Below are 23,593 nucleotides of genomic sequence, written 5' to 3'. Positions count from 1 at the left end.
GATTCCATCAGTTCTTTCTCTGGAGATAGACAGTATTTTTCATCATGACACCTTTGGAATTGTCTGGGGTCATTGTAATCCTGAGAATAGCTAAGTCATTCACAGTTGATCATCATACGATATTGCTATTACCATGTACAGTGTTCTCCTGGATCTACTCACTTCATTTTGCCTCAATTCATGTAAGTCTTTCCAGGTTTTTCTGAAGTCATCCTGCCTGTCACTTCTTATGGAATAACAGTATTCCATTATAATCACATACTACAAATTCAGCCATTCCACAAATATTGGGCATTCCCTTAATTTTAGAATATTTTAAAAAATTTGACTGCTAATAGCTGGGTTTCTTCCCTTAAAAATGACCTGTTCCTGTCCTTTGATCATTTATCAATTGTGTGATGACTTTTATTCTTGTAAATCCAAATCAATTCCTTATATATTTTAGAAATCATCCCTTAAAGACATTTTTCATACACATATCAATATTTGTATCACTGATATTAACCACAAAATTCTTAAGGCCTTATAGGACTTACATTGTATTGGTCATTAGTAACACTATTTAGAGGCAATTGAATAAAAGGTAGCCTTTTCTCTGCCCCCTGTGTCCTTGACCTGTTCAAAGCATTTGATATTTTTTAATATACTACCCTCTTCTTTTGAAAAAAATCCCTACTCTTGGTTTCCATGACTTTACACATGCTTGGCTTCTCATCTTCTCTCTGTACTTATTTTTTTCCAATTTCTTTTTCTGGTTCTCTCTTCCTGACCACTAAATGTTGACATTCCCCAATTCTTAATTCTTGACCTCTGCTTTTCCCTTTTTACTCTTTGCTCTTTAGAGAACTCATACATCATCATGGATTCAAATATCATCTTTATGTGAATGACTCCCGAATTGATAACTTTTGTCTTATCCTCTTATCCCAGCTACAATTTCATATTTCCATTTCTATTTGGATATCCCACTATAACCTCAAACTCAATATATCTGAAACCAAACTTTCCCCACCGACTTAGACTCAGTGACATCAAATTCTTCCTCTTCATTTGAAATCTTAGAATCTTCTTTGACCCATTCCTCTCCTTTTTCTCCCAGTTCTCATCAGTAATGGAATATCCATGGATTTTTCCTTTTACACACCCCCTTATCTCTTCCTTTCTCTCTACATTCTCATTGCCACCACCCTCATCCAGGTAGGCCCTCAAAACCTCAAATCTAGATTACAACATCCTCCTAGCTGACCCCTCTTAACTCCTGGGATTGCTCACCTCCAGCTCCCCATGTCACTGTTAGATGAATTTTTCTGAAATTTCCTTAAATTTTCCCTAAAATTAATCTGACTTTCTCTCTCAGTTTTCAAGGCCCTTCATTTTCTCTTATTTATGATTTTCCCCAAATAATAGTCAAGCAGAGTTTCTCAACAGAGCTCTTCACTTTTCATGCTTATTTCTTCTTTCATGCCTACAATCCTATTCTTCCCAACTAGAATACCCTCCTATTTGTCCTCTGTGAAAATATGACATCCTTCAAGGCCCAGACCAAATTCCACTTTCTCCATGAAGCCTTCCATGATTATTCCAGCTATTAACTATCTCTCTTTCTTTTGAATTGCTAGAGTACTAAGGTGTCTCACACTTTAACTACAAATTACACATTGTTCCATGACTGGTATTTCATATGTGTTAGGCTCCTCTCTTCAATTAGATTATAATCTCCTTGAGGGCAGACATTATTTGTTCTACTTCTTTGTCTCCCATGGCACCTTGAATAGTAGGAGTATATCTTAAGCATTTAAAAAATATGTGTTAATTGGTTGATTCAATTCAGTACACATTTCTTAACTACTGTATGCAAGGCCTTGAAGTAAGGGAGAACTAATAATATGTGACCAGCAGCAGCAATCTCCATATTCTTAGAATTGAGGGATTCTTATCACACAGAATCATTTTTTTTAATTCCATGATACTTGTATCCAAATTGTCTAATATAGTGAGAGTTGTCTGCTGTTTGTGGCAGGATAATCAGGGTTAGAAGATGTTGCTTTAGGGAAATGGGCAGCCTGAATGAAAAAAAAGAGATAATTAGGAATTGGTACTGGAAGGATATTCTGAGAGAGGAAGAAAATGGCTATTATTTTGGGAAGAAAGAGGAAGACATTATGAGGTCTTGCAGATACTGTGTGTGTGTGTGTGTGTGTGTGTGTGTGTGTGTGTGTGTGTGTATATGTATGTATGTATTTTTTTTAAACCACTGACAGTGAAGAAAGCAGAGACCTAGAGGTGGGAACAGAGCAATGCCTGTTCCTTAAGTATGAAGCTCTAGGGTGGATCGCTTTTTCATCTTCTCAGCAGCCTCACACACCCACTGTGATTGCCTCCCATCTTGCCTTATTTGAAGCTTTCTCATACATTTTCAACCCTGTGTACTGATTAAAGACTTGATTTTTATGTTTCAAGAAAGGTTTTCTGAGTTGGTTTTACTCTTGCCCTTCTTTAGACGTTTGTTAACTTTTCTATATTAGCATCTGATATTCATGTGCCTGAGGTTATAATTTGCTCTTGTGATACATGTCCATACATGAATGCATGTTTATATTATGCATATCCAGTATTGTTTGGATTTCTACATGATCCCTTTTTGTAAGCCAAATTTTTCTATGGGATATACTTCCTATTGTTTTCATAGTTTCTTTTTGAAGTTGAAATCACATCCAAGTCAGGAGGAAGAAATATTATCCTATACCTTAATGTTTTATATTTTATTCTAGTATAAGAATGTTCATCTTCTTAATAACCATCTAAGATATGAAGTCAGGGATAGAATTTTTAAGCTAAATATTTGAAAATTTGGCAACTAACGTGGTCCTGGGTTTTCTTGTTCACTACTCTTTTGCACTTTACCCAAGAAGACATCTAGAAGTCTTGTCTGACCTATGTATGATTTACCTTTTTGTGATTTACCTTTTTCTGACAAATCCAGAAGATTTGGAAATGCCCATGGCTGAACTGAAAACATGCCAGCTTTAAATAAAGCTTTAGGCTCACCTCATTGCCTTTATTTTGATACCACCAGCATCTCTAGAAGGAAATGAGAATTTCTTTTCTTGCTGCTATCATTACACTTTTCCCTAAACCAGGTGCGTGATATCCTTCAAGCCTCAAAGCTCTACAGCTGTTTCATAAATCAACTACCACCCTTTCCCTTGAGCCCAAACACATTATCTAAATAACAGGCTTAACTCCCTTATGAAATAAAGTGGGTCTTATGAGCAATAATGAATTGGAGTCTACTGCTAACCAGTGTAGTGAACTGGGGAGCAAACCACTTTGAAGAGGAAAACTGCAATTTTAAAATTGTTGAAGGGAAAGAGAAAGATGAATATTAAAATGGTTATTTAGAAATTTTGTGACTATTTTAACTTATTTTTTCACTTCATATTTTAGTATCAAACCACACAAGATATGCTGCAGTGAGCCTTGCTTAAAATGAATCTTTCTTTGCAGTTGCTGTGGCAACATCTTTAACACCAGATAAAATAAGAAACCTTAGAAGAATAGAGTGAATCTTTTCCTCTGGCATATATGCGGTGCACGCACACACACACACACACACACACACACACACACACCCTATTTTTTATGTCCTTTTCTCCAGTACTTTTTTACATTCTCTTTTAACATCATATCAAAATATAGTCTGTTGCTTTGTGTTCAAAATACATCATAATAATAGTTAGCATGTATATAGTTCTTTTAAGATTTGCAAAGCATATGTTATCTCATTGGATCATCATGATAATCCTGTGAGGAAAGTGTTATTATCATCCCCATTTTACAGATGAGGAAATTGAGGCCAAGAAAGGTTAAGTGATTTGCCTAGTGCCACATACCTAGTAGCTAAGGCAGGATTTGAACCCAAATCTTCCTGACTTCAAATTCAGCCAAATTCAGATGACATCTACTATGTCATCACCACTCTAAATATTTCAAATTCTGAAAAATACATATAAATAATCTATTTGCTACACTCAAGTTGCTATGGACCTATCCCAGAGAAACATCTTCACTTTCTCTTCTTCAATTTCTGTTCATTTGATGACTGCCCCTCCTCCCTAGAATTTGCCTATGGTTCTCTCCCAGGTACCTACTTATGTCCCTTTCATCCTGACTCCCAAAAGCCAGATGCCCTCATGCTGCCTTTGGCTGCCCAGAGCTCCCCACTGTGGTCTCAAAATTACCCCCAGCATCATCTTTTCTTTGCCACTCCCTATATTTTGTCAATCTCATTGTCTTAATGTTAACCTCACAGTCTGATTAAACCAACCTATATGAAGGTATAGAAAGCTGGTGTTTTCTTCTCTAACCCTTCCAAGAGTATTTGCCTATAAGTTCAAATGAATCTAATTAATAAACTTTTAAGGAATGTGAAGGAAATGTTTTTGGCTAGAGTCCTTCTTTTAAATCATAGAACTCATCTTACTCCTCCCAAATATAGAGTTGGGGTATAGGTAGAAATGAGGAAAGAGGAGTTCTGAGGCATAACTATCCCATCTGATCTCCACTTCTTAATGAAGGTGCCAACTCCCACAACAGATGGAAATGAACTACCTCCCCCCACCCCTGCCATCTTAATATAAACTAGTCCCACTGTTCCAGTGTCTATCCTATCCAGATTTTCAATACCTGGGGTAAGAGCACCTGTCAAGCTGGAGGTTCCTCAAATCCCTGGAGTTGTGGGAGCCTTCTGCCAAAGATGCAGGGAAGTTTGTGTCTTCATATTCATTGGGGTCTATTGCTTCAGTAGGCCCCAAGTGGAATCATGTTTCAGAGTGGCTTCAGAGCAGCTTTCTGCACCACTTAGTTGCCCCTTCCCCTCCTAAAAATTATCCTCAGAAATACCTGACCATGTAAAAGTAATACTTCTTTCAATTATGTATGTGAACTGCCTACCCTGTACACATAATTAACTATGTAGCATGATAGCAATTATTATATCATTAAATATCAATCAAATTACATTTGCTGTTAATTTCATCTTTCAATATCCAGAGCACTAACATCTGTTCATATATGTTTGTCATTCATAGTTACCTTAGTAATTTTTTTTAAGCAATTGGGGTTAAGTAACTTGCTCAAGGTTACACAGCCAGTTATTTCTGGGTGTGGTGCTAAGTATCTCAGCCCAGATTCGATCCACAGGTCATCCCGACACTGGGGCCGGTGCTCTTACTCACTGAGCCACCCGGCTGCCCCTGCCTTAGTAATTTTTTAAGCAGAGACAAAATGTTACCAGCAGTATGCATTTGCAAGACAACTCTCTAGAGTAAGGTATGAAGGATGTCGCTGTACACAGGACAAAATTAAATCAATAAGCCTTTATCAAGCACCTACTATGTGCCAGGAACAATGCCTTTATACACAGTGCCCAGTACAAAGAATGAAGCAATCCCTATTTTCAGGGAACTCACATTCTAATAGGTGAGATGATTATATATGTGAGCACACACACACACACACACACACACACCACTTTTATTATTGTTCATTCGTTCCAGTCAAGTCTGACTCTTCATGACCCCATTTGGGGTTTTCTTGGCAAAGATATTGGAGTGATTTGCCATTTCCTTCTTCAGTTCATTTTACAGATAAATAAACTGAGGCAAACCAGGTTAAGTGACTTGCCCAGAGCCATAAAGCTAGTGTCTGAGGGCAGATTGGAACTCATGAAAATGAGTCTTCCTGACTCCAGGCCTGGCACTCTATCTACCGCACACCTAGCTGCAAACACACACACACACACATACACACACATACATAATATAGAGAGAATAAATACAAATAATTATAGGTAGTTAGGGAGAAAGGGCACTGCAGTTAGTACCAAGAAACATTTTGTGTCAGAAGGTGTTGCTTGTGTTACATGTTGAAGAAAGAGGTATTATAGAGATTATAGGATTATATCATTGAAGAAAGACGGAGATGAGTAGGCAAGTCCCCAGGCATGGGAGACAGCCAGTGCAAATACATAGAGACAAGAGATGGAATGTTGTCAGAAATAGAGGAAAGGCCCATTTGGCTGGACCACAGTACAGGAATAGGTGTGAAATATAGATTGGGACCAATCTATATGAATTGTGAAGGACTAGAATTTATGTTTCCTCCTAAAGGCACTGGGAAGTCACTGGACATTGAATGAAGGAATGACAGAGTTAGACTGATGATTAAGGAAAGTAAGTTTGAGAGCTGTGTGGGAGATGGAGAGAGGCCATTTAAGAGGTTATTGCAGTAGTATAGGTGACAGTTGAGTAGGGCATGAACTAAAGTGGTTACTGTTTAAAAAGAGAGGACATGTCTGATCCAAGAGATGTGCAGGTAGAAACATCAAGTGCTAACACTGATTGGATATGTAGGGTAAAGGAGAGTGATGAGTGGAGGATAATGCCAAGGTTACAGACTCGGGGGGCTGGGAGAATGATTGGAACCTTCAATAGAAACAGGGAAATCTAAAAGAATAGCAAGTTTAGGGGAAAGATAAGGAGTTTTGTTTTGGACTTGTGGAGTGCAGTATATTTCCAGAACAACTGGTGTAAAATGTACTGTAGGTAGTTGGTTATGTGGGACTATATAGCTCAGGAGAGAAACTAGGACTGGATATATTGATCTGTGTGCTATATCCACAGAGATAACAATAAAACCCATGGAAAGAAAGAGACAGACAGACAGACAGAGAGAAATTACAGAACCTTGAAGGCACACCTACACCTATAATGAGGGGGTATGATATGGATAAAACTAAGGGAGACAAAGAAAGAGCAGTGAGCCTTATAGAAGAAACAGGAAAGACTAGTGTCCAGGTAAGCCAAGAGAGACTATATCGGTGGTCAACAGTATCAAATGCAGCAAAGAGGTCAAGAAAGAAGAGGACTGAGACAAATGTATGTATGCATACATAAATACACACACACACAATGAACAATATACACACACACAAACACACACACATTTGACCATTAAGATATCATTGGTTACTTTGGAAAGAATGAGAGAGAAAATTGTAAGAAAACAGAATATAAATGGTTGAGGATAATGAAAAATGCTACCAACCTCCAAGAGAGAACTGATGAACTCAAAGTGCAAATTGAAACACATCTTTTTTTTTTTTTAATGTTAATACAGAAATGTGTTTTCCTTGACTTCATATGTAAATGACCTCGTACCTTCTCAATATATTACTTTGGAATTGAAAATAAAATATAATTTTAAATGGTTGAGGAGTAAATGAAAGGAGAGGAAGTGGAGGCAATAAGTGCAGACAACTTTTTCTAGGAGAGATAAGGATGAAAAATGGAAGAAATAGAGAATGAGGAGATGGTAAGGTCTAGTGAAGGTTTTTAAGGATGGGGAAAACTTGGATATGTTTATAAGCAGTAGGGAAGGAACAAGGAGATAAAGAGAGGTTAAAGATTGAGTAGGACAGGAATTATTAAGGGGACAATCTGCTGAAGAAGACAGAGGATGTAATCAAGAGAATGACCTTAGCAAGGTGTAATGCCTATCATGGCAGCACACCTAAGGACTGCTGATGTGAATAATTTTAAGGGTCTAATAACATAGTATAATGAACTCTGTATTTATTAAGAACTAAACTTTGTTCAGTAAAGCATAACATTCATAGCAACATCCCTAAGCAAAATCTATCATTATATATATATATGTATATATGTACATATATATTATAACACTCAGTATGTCATATGTCACATAACATATATCATTGTATTTAATAGCATTCCACAGAATACTTGTTTGCACAATCAGGGGGTCCCAGGCTAGGGTCATCCCTAGCACAAAACAGCCTTAAAGAGTAACAGAAAACATCAGACCCTCCACCCCTAGGTTGCAGTAAGAACATCATAGTGCACAGCACATATTATTGAATCCCCAAAATCAGGGGGCCCAGGCTAGGGTCTTTCCTAGCATGATGCATCCTTAAGGGGTAGCAGAAAATACCACATCATCCAACCCTAGGTCACTGTAAGAACAATCTCCTAAATCAATACCAAGAGTCCAAGTAAAGTTTTCTATCATTTTAACATGAGGTTGACTTCTAAGTCCCTTGGCTCTTCCTCTGTGGTCTGACCATTCTGACTCTTACCTGGATTCACATGTAGGCAGCTCTCAACTTCTGCTCCATGTCTTAGCTCACAGGGACTGCTCCACTCCAAGCTCTTCCACTTCTGCCTGACAGTAGGCTCCAGGGGCTCCTAACCATAGCTTTTGCCTCTGGGAAAACAAAGTTTAACAGGGCAACAACAATACTGACACACAGCACTGTCATCCCAATTCACCTCCAAAGTCCAGAGGCTCTGTCTGTAATAACAACTCAGTTCACTGTAACAGCTCTCAGAAGGGGCTCAAGCTAAGCTTCACTCCCATGGACAAGTCTCTGTCCCACAGCTCTATTCACTTTCAGAGCATTCAGAGGCTCCAATCAGCAAGGCTCTGCCATCAGAGGTCTCCGAGTTCTCAGAGATCTCCTCCCTCCATCCACTCAAGCTGCTTCTATCTCTGAGTACTATATCACTGTCTTAATGCTGGCTCCCTTAATACCTGCTTTCATAACACTTCTTTCTTTATATACAGTTTTACTCACCATCTGATTGGCTAGAGCTCACTTGCACATGTCTGATTGTCTCAAAACAGGGCTATATAAGACTGAGGCTGGGAAACTGAATATCATACATAGAAAAACAGCAACAAAAAATATTCCACTTTGCTTGCCATTACACAAGGACAAGGACCACTTCATATCAGACTGGGGGAAAGGGGAAGAGAGGTGATGTCAAGAGATTTTGAGATGAAAAGAAGGGAAAAAGAGAATTCAAAGCAAATGTCTTCAATTTTCTCAGTAAAGTAAGAGGCCAGGTTCTCTGCTGGGTGTTTTGGTGGGGAGAGGGAGATGTTGGGAGATTTGAAAAAATTGAACCTTACCATTATTTGAATAATGTTAGCAACATAATATCTAATGTACTCTTTTCCATTGAATTATTTGGTATATTGCAGAGACGTTTCCATTGTGTATTCTGCCATCAAGAATTTCACTTTATCAGTTTTTGAGGAGATGAAATAAGGTAGAGATAGCAGTGACCTTGATGAAGATAAAAGAATAGCATGTCTGTGTATAATGTGGTTGGAGAGCAATAATGACATATATTTTTATGTGTGTGTGTATTCTGAGTGTTGTATGTATTTTTGTGTATGTACATGCATTTATGTTTTAGGAAAAGGAGGAGGGAGAGAAAGAGAAAGAGGGAAGGAGGGAAGGAGGGAGGAAGGGAGAGAGAGAGAGAGATGGATAACTAACCAAGGAGGTAGGACAACATGTTGAATTCTCACCCCATTTGTCCCAGTTAGGACACAGGTATATCGCAAACTAAAAAAAGATCAGAAACTATTGCTGTAGCTAACTGGGTCTGCAGTATCCTCTCCCTTTTTGCTATTTCAGTGACTTATACACAAAGACAGAAGTCAAAATAAATGGATTAATATCCATGATCCTGACAAGTAGACTTTATTTCTACTAGCATAAAATTGTATTTTTTTATAATATTAGAATATATTTCAGAAACTGAGACTTGAGATTCAGGATGGTACATGTTTTGCCAATAAACATTTTTTTCATAGATAAGGAGATTTTTAAATCTGTCCATATCACATTTTAAGTCCAACTTTAGTTATGTGACAGATTAATCCTATGTGTCTTTTTTGTCCCAGTCGAGCTTACAAATTCATTATAAATATTTTTAAAATGGAAGCATTTAGATAGGAAACAGAAATATGTAAATCATCAGTAGATATTAAGACATCTATTTGGATTTTGTTTTAAAAATGAAGAGAGATATTTTCTGGGATCAGATTAACTTTTACTAAAATGAATACATTAAGACCTATATATTTTTTAAAAAAACAGAATAGTTCAAAATGTTAGATGTGGTGTTGATTTAAACTGAATGACGAGAAGAAATCCAAGTTCTGGATTGTGTATATTCAATAAAATATTGCCCAAAAGCTCTTATTTACAAATATATTTTAATCTTAAGTAACAATTTTCATTTCATTTTAGTCAGCTGCCAGATGTTGCTATTGGAATTCAGTCCAAGAGACTGTGAGAAGCACCAATATATATGCGAGCCAAACTATATTTCATTTACAAAGGCTTTGCATCAATGGGGGAAATATTTTTCATTACTTCATCTTTTCCCTTAGGAATAAAACATAAAATTATAACATATAATCAAAAGCCACTTTGTTCAAGATTGGAAAATGATATCCTAGAATAGTTGACATAGGATTTTAATATGTAGCAAAGTGTTTCCTAAGATACAAATTGCTTCACTAGTTCAAATCAGTTTTGTTCAGCTAAGAACTTTTGGGATTGGCAGGTAGATTCAACTAATAGATTTTTATTTTCATTTCTTTGATAATTTCAGGGACTTGCCTCATATACAGTTGGATACATTTTCATGTTGTATTCAGGAACACCTGTTTCCAAGTATTTCTAATGAAATGGTTATGTCAGAAACCTATTGTTCTCAGGGAATAGCATATTGTTAAACCACTCAATCTGATCACAGCTCAGTTTAGGAGACAGAGAGATATAAAGGCACAAAAAGAGTGAGGTGCTCACACAGATACCTGTCCACATCCACATTAGTGCTCAGACATAAACTCTTTAGAACTCATCCTTCTACTCTGCCCTCCCCACCCCCTTTTTAGTTACTCCTACTCCTTATCTTAGAAATGATTTCCAGGGGTGGCTAGGTGGCGCAGTGAGTAAAGCGCTGGCCCCAGAGTCAGGAGGACCTGAGTTCGGTTCCAGCCTTAGACACTTAACATCCACACAAAAAACCTAGCCATGTAACCTTGGGCAAGTTACTTAACCCCAATTGCCCTCTAAAAGAAGAAAGAAAGAGAGAGAGAGGAAGGAAGGAAGGAAGGAAGGAAGGAAGGAAGGAAGGAAGGAAGGAAGGAAGGAAGGAAGGAAGGAAGGAAGGAAGGAAGGAAGGAGGAAAGAAAGGAAGGAAGGAAGGAAGGAGGAAGGAAAGAAGGAAGGAAGGAAGGAAGGAAGGAAAGAAGGAAGGAAGGAAGGAAGGAAGGAAGGAAGGAAGGAAGGAAGGAAGGAAGGAAGGAAGGAAGGAAGGATTTCCAGCAGAGTGGAAAGAGCCATCCATAGTTGAGGCCAAAGCTGAAGAATTCAGCAATTACTCTGCTGAAGACACACTTGCATTCTGGAGGCAAAGGACAGAAGGGGGACCTCTCTTTAACACTTGTTTACAGAGGTCAGGTACTAGTAGCCTTAGCTTCCCATTTGCTTGGTAAATGGACTAGATAAATGTATGTGTTCCCCTTTCCCAAGAGAAAAGGAATAGTCATGAGTATGCTTTGGATATGGGGATTCCCTCCTCTTTATCATTGCAATGATCATTTTAGTCATGTCCTTGATCCTTGGTAGTGAGTGGACCAATTTCTGGGATTATTTCCCCAAATTAGGGACATACCAGATATTACCTCCTCCACCAAGCACTGCTATCTGATAATAGTAATAAACTGATTAAGTAAAAAGATACAGAAAACAAGTACTATCACAATACATACCAGTAAAGGAGACAATGCATAGATTTTCAAAGTGGGTGATAGTGCCCTGGGGAAGACCTGGAATAATCCAGGCAGGGCAGTAGTAACCTCAAGTACAATTGGGGTGGGCATTGAATAAAAATGAGGGAGCTGTGGAAGCATAAGGAAAGAAGAGAAGAAAATTTTGAAAAATCATTCATACATGTTTCATCTGTTGTATGACAGAATTGAAGTTGTAGTGATTACATTATTTTCCAAGTAAACATACAAAATGCAAGTTATAACCAATCAGTGGTGGTCAGCTGACAGGTCCTAACAAGCAAGTGTTGGCAGGCCAGCATATTGCACATCATCAGGAAGTTCAGCATGCATCAGCAGGAATATGTGCATGTAATGATTTGTTAACATTATGATACTATATGGTTATATGACACAATACTGTGTCATCAAAATTTCAATGCAGGAAAAACCCCACAAATTTACAATAAATTATAAAATTTGAGATGTCATTTTTTTTAAATATATATTTTAGGGGTGGCCAGGTGGCTCAGCAAGTAAGAGCACTGGCTCCAGTGTCGGGATGACCTGGGGATCAAATCCGGGCTCAGATACTTAGCACTACACCCACAAATAACTGGCCACGTAACCTTGAGCAAGTTACTTAACTCCTATTGCTTTAAAATATATATACATATATTATATATTTTTAAATTACGCAATTTTTAAAAACCATTAAAGGATTAAAGAAAATAGATTTGGGGGGCGGTACACTGAGTAATTTCTTTTCTGAAAAGGGGTTGGTAAGCCAAATAAGTTTGAGAACCTCTGTTCTGGAGCCTTTCTGTTAAGTCAGAAGACGAAATCAAGTTTGCAAAGATTTTTATAGGTATACAAAAAAACATTATCATAGACAATATCTCTCCCTAACAAGGGTTTTTTTTTTTTAATCTGTGATACCTTTATTTTCTTTCATTACATCTTGGCTGCCTGCTTTCTGACAACAGGTTAAAATACACTTTACCCTCTTCAGAAATACACTTTAAGGGCATTTTTCATACTTCAAATAATCATTTTTATGATTTAAACTTTAAAAATAAACTTACTTTTTTTTCTATTTCAGCTAACCTATATACAGCAAGAATATGAAACAAAACTCAAAGGTCTAATGCCAGCATCTCTAAGACAAGAGCTTGAAGACACCATTTCCTCTTTAAAATCACAGGTAATTATTAAAATGTTGTTGGTGGTATACATCTTCCAGAGTATGTTCCTGGCTTTTAAATGGGCTTTTAATTCTAATGCCAACTTTTTTTAAAAGAAACTTGCAAACAAGTTAAATGTGGCAAAGTGCAAGATACTGAATTGATGTCTGAAATAAATGTCGTCTGAATACTTTGAGCATCACATGCTACCCTGGATCAAATATTTCTTCTTTTAGAGTTCCCATCTTACTAATTCAAGAATTTATTTTCTCCATTAGGCTACCTTAAAAACAGAAAAGTTGCGGCGGCCAGGTAGCACAGTGAGTAAGAGTACCGGCTCCAGTGTTGGGATGACCTGGGGATCAAATCCGGGCTCAGACACTTAGCACCCACCCAGAAACACCTGGCCATGTAACCTTGAGCAAGTTACTTAACCCTGATTGCTTTAAAAAAAAAAAACAGAAAAGTTCTGGATAATGTTTCTACCTTTATTCTTTAAAGAATACTGTAGAAAAGAAAGGATATACTATTCAATTGTTCATTTTTCTCTTTCCCATTAAAAAAAATCTTTGGACAAAAAATTGGACACTAGGGGGGTACCCACCAATTGGGGAATGGATGAACAAATTACAGTATATAACTGTAATGGGAACTAATGCACCATAAGAAAAAATGAAAGAGATGAGTTCATAATAGTTGTTCATGGGTTCATAATAGTTGAAAGACATGAATTGATGCAGAGTAAAGTGAGAGAACCAGAAGTGTTACAGTGGGGGGAGTCTGTGGTCTCAAAACCATTTGTGACGTTCTAGGTCCTCAAATGTGGCCCTTTGACTGCGTCCAAGTTTTACAGAACAAATCCTTTTATTAAAGGAATTTGTTCTATGTAGTGTGGATTCAGTCAAAGGGCCACACCTGAGGACCTAGAGGGCCACATGTGGCCTCAAGACCACAGGTTTCCCACCCTTGTCAATTTAGACAGTAACACTGTAAAGAAAAATCAGCTTTGAAAGACTTAACTCTGATCAATGAAATGACTAACCATTACTACAAAAGACCAATGATGAAGGATGCTCCTGGCCTGACAGAAAGATAGGAGTACTTCAAGAGAAGTTTGAGATAGACGTTTTTTAAAGTGACCAATTTCTATCTTTTACCCTGTTGCAGTATTTTTTCCTTGTTATAAAGGATGATTTTTCCTTTTAATTGGCATTGGGGGTGGGGGGAAGGTTGGAGAGGTGAGAGGGATGTTTTAAAAGGATGGGGAAATAGTAATAGCAATACCAAAAAAATAATAAGGAGAAAAAAGAGGGTTATTGTAGAATGTTTTAAAAAAACAGAAGAGAAAGAAGAATTTTAAATAGAGACATAAACAGGAAAGCTCTGTTATTAACAAGTTGAATTTATTATATTCTTTTAAAAATGTAAGCTATACATAATAAAAATTTGTGGTTTTATGTACTATCCTCTTTTCTGTTCATATACATATGTATACATATGAAGAGAGAAATTATGAAATCCTCATGTTTGTTGATGATTCTCAAGTTTAGAATAACAAAAAACTAACATTAAAACTATTTGAAGTTCTTTTTTTCCCCTAGCTCCTACTATTAGAGATGTTAACTTTTGTCCCATTTACAATCCACATTCTAACAAATCCTCACCCTTTATTTTTGGTACTAGTCCCAGAATCCCCATCATTCATCATGATGTTGATTCCAAACTGAATGAGAGTACTTATAAATAGGAATGGAAGTTAGGCATTTTGATTATGGTTTGCTAAAGTGGTGCTGAATAGTGTTTGAGTTGTAAAAGTTGTCTATGCAGTTTCCTGCCCAAACATGATGAATCATAATAGTTTTAAAAAGAAAAACCTTTTAGGGCAGCTAGGTGGTGCAGTGAGTAAAGTGCCGGCCCCAGAGTCAGGAGGACCTGAGTTCAGTTCTGGCCTCAGACACTTAATACCCACACAAAAAATCTAGCCATGTAACCTTGGGCAAGTTCCTTAACCCCAATTGCCCTCCAAAAAGGAGAAGGAAGGAAGGAAGGAAGGAAGGAAGGAAGGAAGGAAGGAAGGAAGGAAGGAAGGAAGGAAGGAAGGAAGGAAGGAAGGAAGGAAGGAAGGAAGGAAGGAAAGAAAGGGAAAGAAGGGAAAGAAGAAGGAAGGAAGAGAAAAACCTTTGAAGGAAATGAAATGTAATATGTGTACTTTTTCATTAAAGCTTTGCCCCCAAAAGATACTTAGTTTAAAATATATTTTAAATTTATGAAATGTCAGAACAAAAAAGACGTGTTAAAATAATGAACTTATATGTTTCTTGCATAAATATTTTTACTTAACTTTGCTATATTTTACAGAATATAATTAATTTGCGAGAAGACAATTACCTAAGTTTTAGAAGCCCATTTAAAAGTCATAATATGAGGAAGTGAATTTTAGTATTGTAAAAAGCCCACAGGATTTTGAATCAAAGGACCTGGGTTCCAACTAACAACCTTAATACTCATGTGACTTGGGAAAAAAATCACAACTATAAGCTCTATAAGCTTCCACTAGAAAGTCTATAAAATAAGAATTCAGCTAGACATCAACTAGACTAGTTCTTTCCAGTTCCAGAGCTTGTAAGATAGATAGATACATACATACATACATACATACATAAATACATAGATACATAGAGTTTGTAATTAAGCTCATTTCTAATAAACTTGAATGATCTGGTATAATTTGTCTTCATCACAGATGTAGTACATACTCTAATGAGAATTTATATTCTCTGCTTATAGTGTGTAATAATGAACTTGTAGCAATTCCCTTCAATGATGTGGCTGTGAAAGGAGTTTGGAGGAATTTGGTCCACCCACCCACCCAATTCAGTTGATATAGGCACAGGATGTAATCACAGAGGTGTTAAAACACCTCATCATCTGTGATTACATCCTGTGACTACATCAACTGAGCTGAAGATCTAAGGAGACCAAATTCTCATCTCTTACATGCCTTTCATATGAAAATGAAGTTTTCTTTAGAGCACCTAATGTTTCTGCTTCCCAAAATTAATTAGAAGGTTTGTTATGCTCTCCCTAGCATGCAAAAAAAATTATACTAGGTAGCTAGACAAAAAGAAAGAGTTAAGTGAGGTTTATTTTCAGTTAAAATTAAAAGCTATTTTTGAGGACTGATTGACCTATATTTTGACTAATATCGACCTATATTTTGACAACTTTTCAGAGGGTCATTCATATGTGTAGAAGCCTACACCTTGAACCCAGAAACAGATTGCTGCCAGCTGCATCTGTGCCACATAATTGGCAGCTGCATAGTATAGTCCCAAACCATTCAATGAGTAAGGATCCATTTTGAAAGCACAGGTGTTATATGCTTTGAAAATTGTTGAAATTCCTTTTAGAAAGCAGCAGATAGAGGTCAATGGAATCCTTGCACCTGTCAAAAGTATTAATTGTTCCTGGGGTCAAGAGGCCATTTGGCTGAAATAAAGAACCAAGCAGTATTATAAATAAGCAAAACATAGATGTCTGTTACACATATGTCAGTTTTTTGTGTTGCTATTAAGAATTTGTTTTCCTTTTTTTTTAACAAACCTCATTTCAGACTCCTTTAGTTTTATATGATCTTTCATAATTACATTTCAAAGCAAATCCAGGTTATTATAAAACCTGGGTCAGTGATGAAGTCTTAACATGAAATGAGAACACATAAATGAAACTACCAAGAAGGTTCCTAATCAATAAAATTTTGATTATGCCAAGTCATGGCATGTACCATATAAAAATCATTTTAGCTAATTTTATGAAGTCCTTTAGGATTTACACGTTGAATATGAGCATCCTTGATATTCTAGATATGTATAAGAAAGCAGAGAGTAAATTTCTGACATGGAAGAAGCCAAAATCTGTCCAGTTTCATCTTCTGTCCCCCTTGCTCAGCTCTTCAGTCCATACTGGGCCACTTCACACATGGAGACACTAAATGCTAACCTAGAATTGAGTGTGTTTCTCTGTATAGTTACTTCCCTGGCATTTGCATGAACCATTTTTTTGGATATTCCAGTTCCCATTAATTGTATTAGAGTATAAACCGAAAACCTGCTAATTTCACAAAGTTCTTAGTTAAGCTAAGCAACAACATAACTACAAATATGAAAGCAAGATTTTTCTTGCAATTTAGAGTGGGGCTCTAACCTTTTCATGACATGGAACAGTATTGTGATAAACCTATTTATAAGAATGTTTTCAAATGCATAAAATAAAATACATAAGATTGCAAAGGAAACCAATTGTATTGAAACAGTTATCAAATTAGTTTTTTATTGGAGGGGGCAAAAGAAAGCAATGGAGATTCAGTGACAATGGACTCAGGAATAGAGAACTTGTTGAATATAGACCTTTCATAACTTTTACCATATTGAAATTTCACTTCAAATAGTCCTTGAAAATTTCAGAATCATCTGGCACTGAAAACTCAGTTTCTTAGGCCTAAATATTTGTGGGATCATAGCTATAATAAACCTCATAGATCTATTCAATAATGATGATTTAATAATCATCATTTGGGGGGTGGAGCCAAGATGGCGGAGTAGAAGCATGACCTTCCCACGGCTCCAGCTCCCACCTTCCCCAATCCATGTAAAAAGGGGACTCTAAACAAACTTTGGAGCTGCAGAACCCACAAAATGACACAGAGAAGCTAACCTTCTGCTGAGGACAGCCCGGCAGGCTGGCAGGAATTGGCCAGTGCAGCCCTCTGGGAGCCGAACCCAGCCCCATGCCGAGGCTTTAGCCCCAGGGCGGGCCTGACCAGCCCCTGGCCAGAGGGACTCTAGATCAGCAGAAGCTGTGGCTGTTTCCAGATTTATCAATACATAGATGCAAAGAACAAGGTGAGAAGCCAGTGCAGTTTGGACTTTGGGACCCAGTAAGTGGGAGTGCGTGGCTTTTACCCCCAGGGTGAGAAACCATTGAGATGCCAGCACAGCCAGCCAGCGCCACATGGTGGCTTCAGCTCCTGGCCTACAGAGTGTAGGGAGACCAAGAACCAAGTCTGAGGGGTAATCGCTCTTGCTTTAACCTACTTGGATCTGGATTGCAATCTAGGATGGAGGTCCTGGGGTGTGTGTCCAGCTTGCCAGAGCATGTGGAGACCTCAGAGAGGGCACCCATCTAATACCTCCGGCAGCTGAGAAAACCCCAGCATTTGGGACGAAAACTCCCCTGTCTGGTGGCAGAGTCCTACTGTGGTAAAAAGTCCAAAAGTCAGATAATTGAGTGGCAAAATGAGCAGGCAAAGGAAACAAAGCAGACAGAAGATTCCAGCATTACACTCCTATTTTGGGGACAGGAAAGAGCAAGGCATGGAACAGGAGGAAAACAGTGAAGTCAGAACTCCTGCACCAAAAGCTTCAAAGGAAAATATAAGCTGGTTACAGGCCATAGAAGACCTTAAGAAACAGATAAGGGAAGTGGAGGAAAAATTGGGAAGAGAAATGAAAACAATGCAAGAAAAGTATGAAATGAGAGTCAACAGCCTGACTGAAGAAAATAATACCTTAAAAAACAGACTGACTCAAATGGCAAAGGAGGCTCAAAAAGGCAATGAGGAGAAGAATGCCTTAAAAAGTTGAATTTGCCAGATGGAAAAAGAATCTCAAAAGCTCAATGAGGAGAATCATTGCTTCAGAATTAGATTGGAGCAAATGGAAGCTAATGACTTTATGAGAAATCAAGATGCTGTTAAACAGATCCAAACAAATGAAAGAATAGAAGGCAATGTGAAATATCTCATGGGAAAAACCACTGACCTAGAAAATAGATCCAGGAGAGATAATTTTAAAATTATTGGACTACCTGAAAGCCATGACCAAAGTAAGAACCTAGAAAGCATCCTCCAGGAAGTTCTCAAAGAAAACTGCCCTGATGTTTTAGTACCAGAGGGCAAAATAGAGGTTGAAAGAATCCACCAATCACCTCCTAAAAAAGATCCCCAAAAGAAAACTCCTAGGAATATTATAGCCAGGTTCCGGAATTCCCAGATTAAGGAGAGAATATTACAAGCAGCCAGGAAGAAACAATTTGAATATTGTGGAAACACAATTAGGATAACCCAGGATCTGGCAGCTTCTACACTGAGGGATCAAAGGGCTTGGAATGTGATATTCCAGAGGTCAAGAGAGCTGGGATTAAAACCAAGAGTCACCTACCCAGCAAAACTGAGTATCATGTTTCAGGGGAAAATATGGTCATTCAGTGGAATAGAGGATTTTCAAGCATTCTTGCTGAAAAAACCAGAGTTGAATAGAAAATTTAACATTCAGATACAAGAAGCAAGAGAAGCATGAGAAGGTAAGCAGGGAAAAGAAATCATAAGGAACTTATCAAAGTTGAACTATTAACATTCCTACATGGGAAAACAATAATTGTAACTTATGAAACTTTTCTCAGTAGTTGAAGGGATTAGAAATATATATATATATATATATATATATATATATATATATATATATATATGTCTATATATGAGGGTCTATGGGCATATGAATACGTATGTGAATTTATGTATATATGTTTACAGGTATACATAGATAGAGGGCACAGGACCAATTTAACAGGAAGGGATGATACTTAAAAGGTGAAATTAAGAGGTGAGAGGAGATGGGGAGAGACAGATTGGGGCAAATTATCTCATACAGAAGAGGCAAGGGAATATGGTTACAATGGAGGGGAAGAATAGGAAGGCAAAAGGGAATGGGTCAACCTTATTCCCATCGCATCTGGCTCGAGGAGGGAATGAAATACACACTAAATAGGGGATCTCACCCTCCAGGAGAATAGGGGGGGGAAGGGGATGAGAGGGGGGATGATGGAAGGGAGGGCAGGCTTGGGGGGAGGGAAGTTGGAAGCACACACTTTTGAAAAGGGACAGGATCAAGTAGAGAATAGAACAAGTGGGAGGTGGGATAGGAGGGAGGGAAATATAGTCAGTCTTTTACAATATATCTGTGTTATTGTTTTGTATTAGCCGCACATGTACAATCTATACTGAACTGCTTGTCTTCCCAGTGGGGGTGGGTTGTGGGGGGGAAGGGAATGAATCTGGAATTGAAAGTTTTAAAATCAAGTATTCAAATATATATGTATATATATACATATATATGTGTGTGTGTATGTATATATACATATATATATATATACTATTATTAATACCATCTTACATGTAATTAAGAAATAAGATATACAGGCACTGAGGCATAGAGATCCACTGGAAAAGTCGAAACGGGTATGGGAGAAAATATGGGAGAGAGCAGATTGGAGGTGGGGATTGTGGGGATCCTGTGGGTCTGCTGTTTCGGGGGGGATGGGTGGAGGGAAAACAGGGAGAAAATTTGTAACTCAAAATCGGGCGGAAATGAATAATGTAAATCAGAAGTTAATAAAGCATTTAAAAAATTGAAAAAAAAAGTAATCATCATTTTATGATTTGTGTGTGTGTGTCCAGAAACCTTGTGGCCGTCTGGCAAAGCTTTGGAGCTCTTTTTTAGAATAATGTTTTAACTGTATAAAATAAAATACATAGGATTACCAAAAAAGCCAATTATATTTAAATATTTTCCCCCATTCAGATTCATGGATCCCTCAGGCATCTGTAGACTGCTGGTTAAGAAGGTGGGATAGACCAATATCTCTAATGAATGTTGACCCCTTCATAATTTTACAGGTTAGCAAGGCTAAATGATTTGGCGATGGCACACAACTAGTAAGTAGCAGAATCAAGGTTTGAAGCTAGATCTTGTAAGTCCCAATCCAGTGCTGTTTCCACTGTGCCATGCTCCCTCATACCATGTTTCCCCGATAATAAGACACTGTCTTATTATGTTTTTTGGAAAGAAAAACACCAGAGGGCTTATTTTCAGGGGAGGGCTTATGTTGTCCTGCCTCAGCTCTCCTCCGCGGTACTGCTCTCAATGGCGCCAGCAAGCAAATCAGAGTTTATTGAATAAAGGCATGCATGTATTTAATGTGAGATGCCTATCTAAATTTAATACTTATAGACTAGTTTACAGCTTTCCCAGTCCTGAACCCACTGGCTGAAGTCCTGTTTATAGAACATTATGCTACTTTGTTCAATTACTTCTGAATCCTGTGTACCTAATTTGTTGCACCCATCAAGTTCTCTATTGAGATCTGGCTCTATTAAACAGCATTTCTTCCCATTTTATTTTCATTATTTCCCCTGGGAAGCTCAACTCATTGTTCCTCCAAGTGAATTTTCTTTTCCTTTCTAGTTCTACAAAGTAAACCTTTGGCAGTTTGATATGACATTGAATCTATAAATAAATTTCAGTACTGTTGTCATTTTTATTATGGTCTCAAAGCCCAATCATGAGCAATTACCACCTCTGCAATTACTTAGTTCATTTTTTTCCTGTGGTATTTTGCAACTCTATTTATATATTTCCTGCGTGCATGTATATTTATGAATATTTTATACATTCTTTGGTTATTTTGAAGGGATTTCTTTTTCTATCATTTCCTGCTTGGTTTTGTTGGTAAGAGATAGAAAGACTGATGGTTGTATAGGTTATTTTATATACTGCTACTTATTAATTTTAAAAATAATTTTAGTTGGCTCTAGTTCTCTAAGAAAACCAAAATCTCTGTAAAAGGTAATGATATTGCTTTCTCTTTGCCTATGCTTGTTTCCTCAATTTTTTTCCTTGTCTTATTATTATAGCTAAAATTTCTAGAACTATATCAAAGAATAGTAGTGACCTTATGTCTCTTTGTTTTACATTTTTCCATTACAAACAATGCTAGCTCTTAGTTTTAGATAGATATTTACCATCTTAAGGATAGTCCATTCCTATTTTTTTTAAACATAAAGGAATATTGAGCTTGTCAAAAGAGTTTTCTGAATCTCTTCAGTAAGATTGTTGACTCGCTTTTCATGAATTTCTTGCATCATTATCATTTCTCTTCCCATTTTTTCCTCCACTTCTCTCATTTGGTTTTTAAAATCCTTCTTAAGCTCCTCTATGGCCTGTAATCAGTTCATATTTTTCTTTGAAGCTTTTGGTACAAGAGTTCTGACTTCACTGTCTTCCTCCTGTTCCATACTTTGATCCTTATTGTCCCCAAAATAGGAATCTAAAGTTGGATTGCTGAGCTTGCTTTGCTTCCTTTGTTCCACTCAATTACTTGACTTTTCAGCTTTTTGGCACAGTAGAACTCTGCTTCCAGAGAGGGGAGCTTTGTCCCATCAGGACAAATCATTAGGGTTTTCACAGCTGCCAGAGCTATTAGTTGGGTGCCCTCTCTGAAGCCTCCACTGGCTCTGGCACCTGGTCACACACCCCAGGACCTCCACCCTAGATCGCAATCCAGATCCAGGCAGGTTAAAGCAAGAGCAATTACCCCTCAGACTGGTCACTTGGTCCCCCTACAATCTGCAGGCCAGGAGCTCTGAAGCAGTCACATGGCAGCAGCCGCCACACCTCAGCCGCTTCTCCCTCTGGGGGCAGAGGCCAGGCCACAGTCCCAGACTCCTTGTTCCCAAAGTCCACACTGACCTCTCACTTTGTCTTTGGCATTTATGGGTTGATAATTCTGGAAACCACCACAGCTGCTGGTGATGCACTCTCCTGAAGTCCCTCCAGCCCCGGCTGGTTTGGGGAGCCCAGAGGCTAAAACCACAGGCTCACACTGGTCTGGGCTCTGCTGCCAGCACTCTGCAATGGATCCTTCCTGTCCACCTGCCAGGCTGCCTTCAGTAAGAGATTTGTTTCTCTCTGTCACTTTGTGGGTTCTGTAGCCCTAAAGTTTGTTTAGAGTCATTTTTATAGGTATTTGAGGTGGTTATGGGGGGAGCACACTGAGTTTTCCTGCTTCTACACTGCTATTTTGGCTCCACACCCCACCCCCGATTTTTCTACATCTCTTCATATAATCATGTAATTTTTTTATTAATAAGGTCCATTATGCTTATAATTTTCCTTAATATTAAGCCAACCCTGAATTTCTGGTATAAATTCAGCCATATAATCTTTTTAAAAAATATTTTGTATAATTTCTAATATTTTAGTGTAATATTTCTAAATATTTTGTTGCAGCCCCTTTGATAACATTTTATTCAATATTTTGGGATCAACATTCACTAGAGATATTGGTCTACCCACCTTCTTAACCAGGGGTCTACAGATGCCTGAGGGATCCATGAATTTGAATGGGGGAAAATATTTTTTGTAATCCTATGTATTTTATTTTATGCAGTTAATACATTATTCTAAAAAAAAGCTCCATAACTTTGCCAGACTACCTCAGGGTTTCTGGACACATACACACACAAAAGGTTAAGGATATTTGACCTATAGTTTGCTTCTCAGATTTATTTGACTCCTAAAAAGTGTTTGGTAGGACTCAATCTTTCACTATTTTTGTAGTTTATGTATTAGAATTAATTGTTCTATAAATATTTATTTAATTTCCTTATAAATGTTTCTGGTCCTGGGATTTTATCCTTTGGAAGTTCCTCTATGATATATTCAAATTCTTTACCCAAGATTGGGTTATATTTAAATTCTCTATTTCTTTGTCTAATAATCTCTGTATCCTGTGTTTTTGAAAATATTCATCTAGTCAGTGAATTAAATTTTTTGGTATATAGCCAAGGAAAAGGTTTTAAATAATTTTTTATTACTTCTTCCTCTTCATTTCTTGGGACTTCCTTTTTGATTATGGCA

At 37.5% G+C, this 23,593-nt stretch overlaps 1 protein-coding gene across 11 annotated transcripts in view; it reads left to right on the top strand.

The window, feature by feature from the left end:
- The window catches only part of CEP112 (centrosomal protein 112), a 555,671-nt gene that overhangs the window by 528,764 nt on the left and 3,314 nt on the right, over positions 1 to 23,593 (top strand). For all 11 annotated transcript variants that reach the window (XM_069076590.1, XM_069076589.1, XM_069076587.1 and 8 more), the window contains one exon: positions 12,758 to 12,859. In XM_069076590.1, the coding sequence (XP_068932691.1) occupies positions 12,758 to 12,859 (102 nt within the window). The remainder of the gene's footprint in view (positions 1 to 12,757; positions 12,860 to 23,593) is intronic.

This window comes from Petaurus breviceps, unplaced genomic scaffold, assembly GCF_028583685.1.
Source record: "Petaurus breviceps papuanus isolate PSGF00001 unplaced genomic scaffold, PetGlider_PUasm1.0 90925, whole genome shotgun sequence".
NCBI lineage: Eukaryota > Metazoa > Chordata > Mammalia > Diprotodontia > Petauridae > Petaurus > Petaurus breviceps.
This window is presented reverse-complemented; position numbering and strand designations above follow the sequence as displayed.